Source organism: Peromyscus californicus, unplaced genomic scaffold, assembly GCF_007827085.1.
Source record: "Peromyscus californicus insignis strain IS unplaced genomic scaffold, ASM782708v3 Scaffold_8__1_contigs__length_139910024, whole genome shotgun sequence".
In the NCBI taxonomy this organism is placed as follows: Eukaryota; Metazoa; Chordata; class Mammalia; order Rodentia; family Cricetidae; genus Peromyscus; species Peromyscus californicus.
Genome location: NW_026294606.1, coordinates 72600025 through 72611442, shown reverse-complemented (window position 1 = coordinate 72611442; position 11418 = coordinate 72600025). Strand labels below are relative to the sequence as shown.

The 11418-nt window shown below is 44.1% G+C and overlaps 1 protein-coding gene across 1 annotated transcript in view; it reads left to right on the top strand.

The window, feature by feature from the left end:
- Window positions 1–621: 621 nt before the first annotated feature.
- Window positions 622–11418, top strand: part of CUNH10orf67 (chromosome unknown C10orf67 homolog) — a 119746-nt gene continuing 108949 nt past the window's right edge. The window contains exon 1 of the mRNA XM_052729493.1: window positions 622–734. Coding sequence (XP_052585453.1) covers window positions 622–734 — 113 coding nt within the window. The remainder of the gene's footprint in view (window positions 735–11418) is intronic.

The following is an 11418-nucleotide window of genomic DNA, read 5'->3' as shown; positions in this document are numbered from 1 at the left end:
TCCGCAAAGAAAATCTTTACTCAGCAACACTCCTAGGGTGTGTGGTCAGGTGAAGGTGTCAGCATTTTATCAGACCACCTGCTCTATTGTGATACCGCTGACAGCCAGGCCTCTGCATGTCAGGAGCGTAGCCAATAGCTAGGGTCACCAGCAGGCCAAGCAAAAGAGAGCCAGGCAAGCTTCAGGTCTGACAGGCACGTGGGAGGGGCGTTGACGTAGGAAATGTGAAGGAGCCAGAGCTCAGAGCCTTGAAGGTGAAGGAAGCAGGGAGGTCTGGAGGCGTGTGGGCCGTAGCAATTATTTACAGGCTGCCGCTTTGCTTGGAGACATTTTAGGAGCGGGTTGGGTTGTGGGCGTCCGGGGAAGAAGGCGCATTGTCGCAAGGTGTATGTTTGGTGGGGCAGGTGGCCTGGCAGGACAGAGGGCCACCTCCAGAGCCGAGCCGGCTCTGCACCTCACCCACCCCATCCCCTTCCGTTCTCCGCCCCGCCCCCGTCCCCACCCACCCTTCTCTGGTTTCTCTGGGAGTCGCCATGGCAACGGACGCTGGCTTTGGAACTCAAGATTCTCAGAGCTTGGAGCCAGTAGTTAGGTGGTGGCCGCAGGCACAGCCCAGCGGGCATGGCCGAGGCTGAGCCTGAGGAAACCGAGGACCCAAGGTTGAAGACCCAAGGATGCCGGAAGATTCTCGAGACCCTCGAGGCGGCTATTGAACAATTCCAATACAACCCCAGGTGACCTGCCCACTGCGCGCACGTCCCCCGGAGCAGGCCCACAGCCTCGTGGCCTTCGATTTCCTAAGTAAATCATAGGCTAAAAGCTCAGACTCAGGTCTGGATTCCAGTCCTGCTCAGCTTCTCACCAGGCCCTGACTTAGCCGGTTTACTTCTCTAAGCCTCTATTATACCTGAGCTGGGGAACAGGACAGTGGCCAGTTGTGCCTACTCGTCACAGACAATAGGGCGTGTTAAATGTGTTCACCTAGGTACAGTCTAGAAGAGAGCCATACAGAAATGTTACGAGGCTGCTTTCAGAAAATACCAGAGACTCCAGCTTTTAAACACAGATTTCTTTGGGGATTCTGGAAGCTGGAAGTCCAAGAACTAAGCATTGATTTGGTATCTGGTGGTGGGACCAGCAGGGGTCTGTCTCCCCACTTCCCACAACCCTGGCTTTTAATAAAGATACAGTCCTATTACCGAGGTTCCCACATCATGACCCATCCTCTCTCTTGACCCTGCCTCTGGAAGCTATCACTTTAGAAAGTAGGACATTGACATGGGTTTTCTTAGAACCGGAGCACCCCCCAAAACACGGAGACAACGAGCCATATGCCTTTGCTAATGGAGTCATTATTTCAGGGTCCTTGGGTTTCATTCCTTCCTCTTGGGATCCTTTGACCTCAGCCCTACTGTTGCTATTTGGATAATGTAAAGTTGACATTTCTGGGGGAAAGTTGTTGTTGTTGTTTTTAAACACTTTTTCAAAGTAGTAAGCACATAGCCCTGGGTTAACTGCTACAAGATGCAATTCCATGCAGAGGCCTCAGGGAGACAGGCAATTGGTTCCAGGCAAGGCCAACACCCAGGTTGCTCCAGGTTGTGGTGGGGGCAGTGGGAGAGGATTGACTAGAGCTGGACCAGCCCAATAGTGGGCCTGACCCAGTGACACAGTCCTGTTGGACTCAGCCTCCATGGTGCAACTGTATTCAATAATAGGCATGTTGGTCAAACCGAGTCAGGGTACACACAGACCCCGATGAAGCTGCCAAAAGCACATATCACAGGCAGCTCTTGGCAGACACCCGTGGAATGCTGTGTCTAATCTGTTCCTAAGAGTCCCTTTCTCTTCAGGATTCCTTGACATTCCACAGTGGAATAAGTCCCCAACAAAACATTCCAGCCAGATTCAAGGGACTGACTGACCTCTGCCAAACACAGTACTAACATGCATTGATTGAACCAAGGAACTGCTAATGCCCGTAACCATTTGTCTTTACCCAAAGGTTCAGGGAATTGGGTTGGAGCTCTGAAATGAGTGGGAGGGAGAGGCTGAACAGTGTCTGACACCCAGGGATCTGAGCACAGCCGGGTTAGGCCCCAGGAAGCCAGTAGTTCACATAAAGACAGCTCAGCCTTGGGGAAGTAGACATTCTAGTTAGGAACCAATGCCAAACTAGTTAATCAGTAACCACATAATAAGTCAGACAGCATTTACACGTGAAAGAAGAAAGAGAAGCGAAGGCTAGCGGAGGAAATTGTGTGTGCATGTTACACGCCCCCCCCCCCCCAAGTCACCAAGTGGAAAGGGGGAATTGTAATTTTAGATATGACTGTCCGGAAAGGCTTCACTGTGAGGACACTAAGAAGAAAACTGCAGGAGAAGCCAGGCTGACATACCGGGAGACAAAACCCTGACTGGAAGTACAAGAAATGCAAAGCAGGGAGTCTGGATCTAGAATAGCAAGGAGGCCAGTGGGACTCTTAACATAGAGAAATGGGGTGAGGCACAAGAGAGATGGCCACATTTCAGGGGTCTTAGATCACCACAAAGACTTCAGCTTTTATTTCAAAAGAGAGGGGAAGCCAAGAGGGTATTGACACAGAGTACTGATACTCTCTGACTCACATATCTACTGGATTATTCTGCTGTTTTGATACTGGACTCTAACAGGGACAAGGACACAAGTGGGTAACCCAGTTAGGGGACTTTTAGAATATCTATCAAGGAGGATGGCCATGGGGACTGGGTAAAGCGCTTGCTATGAGGGCCTGATTTTGACTCTCCAGCCATGTAAGCAAATCTGTAAGGCCAGCACAGGGGGACGGGGGCAGGTGAGTCCCAGGTGCTCACTGCCAGCCAGTCTAGCTGATACAGCTAGAAGTGTGAATTCAACAAGTGGTTCCATCCCCCCAAAATAAGGAGGAAGACAGACACTCAACGCTGACTTCTGGCTTCCACATGCACACACTTGCAGACAAGTGCACAGGTGCTCTCATTCCCGTGCTCACACACAAGCAGATAACACTGCTCGTGGAAGTGGTGGTCTTGGAGGAAGATGGTTATGGGGGAACAGGAGGCAGTCCTTGGAGAAGCTGAAGATGTGATCAGATTCTTCCTACTCATTAAAAAAAAGGGATTGGTCGAGTTTACTGATGGACTGCCCACACATAGGACAGGTGTTTCTGACCTGAGGAGTTGGAAAAATGAGGTTGCCATTAACTTTGTTGGGAAAGGGCATGTGGGGAACAGGATGGGGGTAATGTGATAAGCTCATCTTGGGAAACAATGTCAGCAGTGACTGTTAAACATCTATTTAAGCAGTAGTAAGGTCTGAAGGTGGGAAGAGGGGTCCAGCTTGGTATATCAATTTGGAAATAATTTGTAAAAGGATGCTGTGTTAAGTAAACTATGAGACTTCATGAGATCAACCAGGAAGTGTGTGTGTGTGTGTGTGTGTGTATATATATATATATATAACTTTGAAATAGAAAATAAAAGGATATTTTCCTTAAATAACATTGAGCCATTCACCACAGTGAAAATTTAGCACCTCTAATGTCATCTTCATTGAGTAATTCATTAGCCAGCATTTGTTAGGATGGACTATTCTAGGGCTCAGTGGGATGTGTTGCTGCAGTCTATTAATAAATATTCATGGATCTGCTTTGTATAAGTTAGCATATTAATTTTGTGTCTAATTTATTAAACATAATTGTTATCTCCCGAGACCATGCTTTATGCATAACGAGCAACCTATTATTTGGGAGGATTGCACAGACTATAAATAAGGACTGTGTAGGAACCACTTCGCTAAGATCTTGGGATGTGGGCTTCCGTTCTAGGCAGAGCACTTAACATCTAAAATTAGAGCTACTTCAAACTTGAAGAGAAGCTGAAGAATGAACCTTCATATTTTATTTAGATTCTGGGTGAGCCAGATCTTTCTAAATCAACCATACAGGAAGTTAAGACTGGGGTGGGGAAACCTTACAATCCCAGCTCTATCCCCCCCCCCACCCCTGGTTGCAATTTTAAATGAGTTATTTACCTTTGTTGAACTTCAGTTTCCACATCTTTGAAACAAGATGTTGGAAAATGACTGGAAGAAGAAAAATTGTAGATTGAAGCATACATCTTAACAAAGCCTCTGTGGCAAGTTACTCTATAAATAGGTGTATTGCTTTTAAACATTTCAGAGGATTTATTTGTAAAATTATGTGTTTTATCATTGTCCTGATACAGTAACAGAAGGAATAACCAAACATACTATGATGTTTCTAAATAATAACCTGAAAAAATATATCCACACACAAAATTGTCCACATTCTATAAACCTACTGCTCAAATAAAGTGTTGTGGGTTTTTTGTTTGTTTGTTTGTTTGTTTGTTTGTTTGCCTATAATAGGAAGGAATAAAAGAACATAAATGTTCAAGCCTAATGGAAAATGAAGTTGAATAGAGGGAAAAAGAGCCACTTAGCACTGGGGGAGGGTAAAGAATTACAGCTCTGGACTGGAGGAATAAACAGAGGTCTAAACATACAGTGTGCAGACTACAGAGAAAACAGGGTACGTTAAGGTGATGGGTTCTATCTGTTATGCTGGCATAGCACCCAAGGTTTAGACGATTTAGAATGCCCCCAAATGCTGAAGACTGCAATAAATACCTATTTGGAGACAGCATGGGAGACACTAAAAGGTCCAGGCTACTAGTGGCAGAGAGTCTTGGCAGAGGTTGCAGGCAGCACTGGTCTGCAGGGATAGCTTGCCCACTGGCTAAGGAATGCTAAAAGGTACAGTCAGGCAAAGCTCCTCACTGAGCCAGGAGATCCTTTTGTTGTTTTGGCTGCTGTGTTTTTCAGTTGATCTTTACCACTGGGCACGAGAATACTAAGAAACATTTCGCAGAACCCATGGGTTGCACAGAGGGAGTCCTCCTTGTCTCTCCACTCTGGCAATTGCCCAAGCGTCCCTTGATAATCAGATTCCAATCACATCATGCAGTAGAGTGATCCTTTTCTTATGCCTTTGGCTCCGTGGCCTAAGGGTCACAGAACAGCCAGGTTTCGTGGCTCTCAATGTAGTCACCGTTTCTTACAGGGGTGTTTATAGCCCGTCTCTATTCTTCCAAGTTTATCCATAAAACTCTTCCCTAGATGCTCTCGCCACCAATCTTTTGCCTTCCTGGCCATGCATGTAGCTTTTTAGTGATGGCTCATGAATTAATCTAGATATCTACTCCAGGCCCTTCACCTAAAAAGAAGTGGACAGACAAAGCATTGCTCCAAGTGTTAACAATGAGAGGGTCTTCCTTCTTGGTGCTTATTCGTGGTCACTTCCTGGTGGGTTTATGAAACTCTCTGAGCCTACCGTGTGGTGACAGGTCCATCTGTTAATTAGGCTTGAGTTTTTCTTCTTCGGTCAACTAGACATAATGTCCCACAAGGACATAGGATACATTTAGTCTAAAAGAGTTCCTCAGCCTTTCCCAGCTTTGTGTGTGTGTGACACTATCACAAAGTATGAAGTTCACATCCTATTGAGTAACCCTCTGTGACTCCGGCTCATATGTTGTTACAGTTAGACTCAGGTCATGTTTGTACAGCAGAAATGCCACCAGGAGGAGCTGTAATCGCTTCAGGGATTCAAAGTTGGCAAAGCTGTAAAATTAGCCACCATTAATAACAATGACCTTGAGCTGAGCATGGCGGCACAGGCATTTAATCTCAGCACTTGGGAGGCAGAGGCAGGCAGATCTCTGTGAGTTCAAGGCCAGCCTGGTCTACATGGTGAGTTCCAGGAGAAACCCTGTCTGGAAAAACAAACAAACAAACAAAAAACACTGATCTTGCTGGGTTAGTGTCTTCCAAGGCTCTCTAACTTAAATGTGCCGTTCTTCCTGTTGTGCTGAGTTTTGTCTTGCTAGTGGGTTTAAGACTTCCTTTACCGGCCGGGCGGTGGTGGCGCACGCCTTTAATCCCAGCACTCGGGAGGCAGAGCCAGGCGGATCTCTGTGAGTTCGAGGCCAGCCTGGTCTCCAAAGCGAGTTCCAGGAAAGGCGCAAAGCTACACAGAGAAACCCTGTCTCGAAAAAACCAAAAAAAAAAAAAAAAAAAAAAGACTTCCTTTACCTAAACGAACTTATCCTGACTGGCCTCCGCCGCCATGGACGACTTCCATCTCAATTGCTCACCCTTGCGGAGGTTGGGAAGTCCTGGTTCTGTTTTCACCCTGTTTGTGTACTTGTAAGGGTCTCCTATACACTCCACTCAGTTTTTCTTCATCACATCAATACAAAGCTCCTTAACTATTCAGTTGCTATAATTGGATACCTTCAGTGGGCTGTATTTATTCAGTGCATTATAAGTTAGAACTTCCATTTTTTTTTTTTTATTTTGATGCTCATAGTGTCCTCAATATGGCCAGTGGGACCCTTTTCAATCCAGATTCTTCTTCATTCTCTCCTATAACTGTCGTCATCATTTATTAAGTATTTGTTCATTTTCCATCATATGAAAATGTTATGGGTTCATTTTACACTTCTGTTTGTGCATAATTTTATACTTTTATACCCCTCTCAAATCGCTCTCTTTCCAAAGGGACATGGTTACTTTCAGGGGAGGATGGCATTTAAGTAGTCCCTGGACTTAGGGGATGCTCATTGCTACTGCTGTACCAGTCTACTTTTGTAGGTCCCATAGTCAGGTATAAATAGAACCAAATGTATATGGACCTAAATAATATATGTTCACACAACATATGCACATCCATTCACCTGTAACTATTTGTAGACCTAAGTGTATATATGTATTTATGCATGCATGTATTTGCAAAACCATGAGCTTGTGCCAGTTTTTCTAATTTCCTTCCCCTGTCTCGAGGTACATTCCAGCCTATTCCTTTTCTACACTTATAAATATTTTTTTTCAGAGACTGAAAACCTTCACTCTATCATCTTAAATACACTTCTGTGTTCACTCAGTATTCCCAATCTTGTAGTCATCATGATTGTCTCCCGACCTCTTCTCACTCCTCCTCGTCAGATCCACATCCTTAGCTACTGGGCCCACTGACCTTCTCTCAATATTTTTTTTAATCATCCCCGTGTCATTGTCTACCTTTTTGTTTTGTTTTGCTTTTTTGGTTTTTCGAGACAGGGTTTCTCTGTGTAGCTTTGCGCCTTTCCTGGAACTCACTTGGTAGTCCAGGCTGGCCTCGAACTCACAGAGATCCGCCTGGCTCTGCCTCCCGAGTGCTGGGATTAAAGGCGTGCGCCACCACCGCCCGGCTTGTCTACCTTTTTGACTCCTCCACAATGAGAAGTTAAGAGAGACTAGAAGGAAAGCTAAGGGGGAAGGAAGGTGAGTACTGACAATTTAGTGGCTAGAGCTGTGGGCAGACTTAAGCCCAGGCTGAGCATGTAGCTGGAGTGGAGAAGAGTCTCAGACTTCTCAGTTGACAGACGAGAAGAGCACATGGGGTTTCTGAGAGATGAGGCCTACGGCTTCCGAATATATACTGCATTTTTGTTCGCTGTGTATGTGGTCCACTAGAGTATAGATGCCACAAGAGCAAGGGCCTCTCCTTGCCACTGTGACTATTCTTGGTGCCAACTCGAGCACCTGGCACTCGTATACAGAGTACAAAACACATGATGCTCAAATCATTAGTTTGGACCCAGATTTTTGAGGTTAGAAAATGAAGACTGAATTTAATTCTTTTTTGATGAGGAGGGATATCCAAGTCCTTCATGGAAAGATAGGGACACAGTATAGGTTTTAGCAAGATACCTCAGGAGACAATGAAAATGATAGATTCAAAAATAAGAGTTTAGGGCTAGAGAGCTAGCTTAGCAAGTTAAGGCACTTACCAGCAGGCCTGAAGACCTGACTCAATCACTAGGACCTCCATGGTAGAAGGAGAAAACCCACACCTACAGATTGTCCTCTGACCTTGACATGTAGGTGATGGCAAGTACATATACATGTGTATAAATAGGTAAATAAATATAAATTTAAAATTATTAAAATTGAAAGGTTTAGAGATTTATGATGATATTAGGAAAACTCTACATGGTTATCTAAATTTGAAGGTACGCATTTAAAAATGTCATGACTTTTTGTTTTGTGTCATAAAATTGTCTCATATGTTGTGAGAGAACTTGTAAGTTTCTAAAATACATTTTTCTCAGAAAAACAATTCATTATCAATAGTTGCCATCTTTGAAGTACAAAGAATATTTTCCTGAAATTCTGTCATCATTTCTAAGAGTTGCTTTTCTCCTACATTTTTGTAAAGCATTTAAAAATATGTTTAATTTTGATTGTCTGCCTTATTCATTTTCTACAGTGCAGGCGTAATTCCATAGTTAATCTTACATCGTCAGGATACTTTATTGGTGTTTTTCATGAATTCTTTTTCAGAGTTGGCTATAGATTTCATAGGGGCAGAGCCTTAAATATTATTATTTCACTGATCTCCATAAGTTGCTCTTAAGGAGAACATTCAAAACTGGCTGGTCTCAAATGTGCTGTTGTTGTATTTCAGTCCCCAGTGCTGGGATTACAGGTCAGTGCCACCACACTTACGGGTCTTTTCTGGGTCAAGCGCTTGTCAGGGACTGTTTGAAACATTAACCTGCTCAGTCACTAACAGGTTTTCCCCCGTCACTGCTCATGCTCCTTGGTGGACAACATACGGTACCAGGGCCAGAAACAAGTGACTCCATCAAGGCAGCACCCTGCACCTCATTTTCGTTTGTATTGAGTGCCCCATCTCACCTCCAATTCCCACAGAGGTGATGTGAAAGACCCATGGTAAATATCTACATGCAGGGAGTTACACTCAAGGAGAGGTTCCCAGGGATTGTGAGCCACTATTTTTTTAAAGATTAATTTATTAATTTTGTGTATGTGTGTATAGGAGTGTTTTACCTTCACGTATGTAAGTGTACTGTGTGTGTACCTTGTGCCTAGGGAGGTCAGCAGATACAACCAACTCCCCTGGAGCTAAAGTTACTAATGGGTTTTAGTAGCCACATGGGTCCTGGGAACCAAACCAGGGTCCTCAGCAAGACCATCCAGCATTTTTATCTATCAAGCGTCTCTCCAGCCTGGCCACCATTGCTTCCTACTAGGGGCAAGATGTTACCTCATTCTTCAAGGTTGCTCTCTGAAAACATAACTTAGAAGGGGCCTGCAGAAAGACTTCTCCTTTTTGGCATCTCCTAAAAGAGTGTGCAGGGATGAGGAAGACCTGTGCAGGTTTCCAGAACACCGTGTCAGTGAGAAAAAAAACACACAAGCTCCTAAACTGAACTAAACTAAATCTAAAACACAGTTTCTTCTGGGGAAAAAAAAAATCAGAAATCTTAATTAGCATCAGATGCTTCTATCTACCTAGCTACTGCTGAGATAAAGTTTGTCATCATAATATTGATGTGCGTGGACGCACAATTGCAAATTTGGTGAAATTCATTAAAAATCGTTATTTTGAGTATTAAGTTTTAAATTTCAAATTAGCTTTTCATATTTGAATACTGCCATGCATTCATAGTTTTCTTCAAATATGATGAACAAATTGTGATATTTGAAAACCTGACAGTCGGCCATGCATGGTGGTGCATGCCTTTAATCCCCGCACGTGGGGGCCAGAAACGGGTGGATCTTTTTGAGACAGAGGTCACCCCAGTCTACATAGTAAGTTCTAGAACAGCCAGAACTACATAATAGAAAGAGGTTTTCTGAGAGAGAGAGAGAGAGAGAGAGAGAGAGAGAGAGAGAGAGAGAGAGAGGAGAGAACAAAAGAAGGGAAGAAACATGACGTTATCATCACAACTCCCCCTCCGCACAAATACCAACTGTTCCTTGAGAGCTTATTGTGTGTGCATCAAAGCACCACACCAAAGTGATTCTCCGATGAGTACACTCGTCTATCAATGATCCTACAGACACTGCACTGTTGTTACCCATAAGAAGAAACTGGGGCATGCTGCAGAGATTAAGAGGAACTGGCTGCTCTTCCAGAGGACTGGGTTTGATTGCTAGTATCCATGAATAGGCTCACAACTGTAACTCCAGTTCCAAGGGACCAGACATCTTTTTCCAGTTTCTTTCAGAACTAAGTAGGAACACAGTACACAAATACACATGAAGGCAAAACACCCGTACACATAACATTAAAAAAAATACACGAGGAAATTGAGGCAAGGAAAAGTTAACTAATCTCCCTGAAGTCACATGGTTACAGTGCCCATTAGGATGATTCCACTAGGGTTGGCAGAAACTGCCAACCGGAGACATGTATTATGTGATGATCCAGAAAGAGGAGAGGTGTGGCAGGTTTCAGAACTAGCTAGTTCTCTGGCAGAGGCATCTACAGCACAAGAAGAGAGGCAAGGCCACTCTGCCCCTAGCAGGTCTGCCCCTGCTGCTCAGCAGAAGAGTGAGAGAAATGTCTACATCAGAGCCTCTGCTTCTATTGGACTTCCTTGGCTTGTTTGCATGCTTGCATCCATCCTTCTTTCCTTCCTTCCTCCCCCCACCCCTCAGCTGACATTTTGGAAACAAAAGGTTGTGATAAGTTTGATCAAATTGATGGGTCCATGCAGAAAATGAGCTTACTTCTAGCTTTTGAAGATGCTAGTCATTATAGAGCTGTGGAAGGAGTATGCGAAGGCTGGCCCCTGGCCCCAGGTGCTTCAGGGCTAGAGTCTGACAGTCAGTTACAGGACGGTGATTATCTAAAGTAGGGCTCAAGCTTTCTGGCTTTAGAGCCTGTTAGAGTTTCTTCAAAGTGTTGACAATCTCAAAGAGTTTTGGTTTGCATACATTGTATCTATTGATAGTTGTAGTCAAAATTAAAAAGTAGAAATTAAATGCATATGTATAATAACTCCTTTAGCATAGTGATAAAAAAAATCATGTGTCACTATAAATAACAAACTTTAAAGAAAATGTAACCATATTTTTCAGACCCCAATTTTAAGGTGGAAGGTGTCACTCTTTTTGCAAATCTTTTTTATGCCTGGTTTGAAGGCAGGCAGCGGATTCATCGCAGTCACTTCTGTGTTCCAGCAGTCACACAGCCATGGAACACGCCAGTGAACTTTTGTGAGAGAATCCTAGGGAAAATGAAAAATTCCTACTATTACTATGAAAAACTAAGTTTCCTCCTGTAGATTACCCCACAGAGTGTTCTGGAGCCCCAAGGGTTCTCAGATCACACCAGGAGAATCTCCACCTTGATGTGCTTCTGTTAGATATGCCCATGCATAAATTATAAACGTCTCTAGCAATAACACAGGATAAGATACTAAGATAATAGACTTAAGTCTATCAGAAAAGTGGAAAAACACACAGAGATTAGGGTGCCACAGTGTAGGGAGTCTGACAACCAGGCCAAATCCAATTCATGT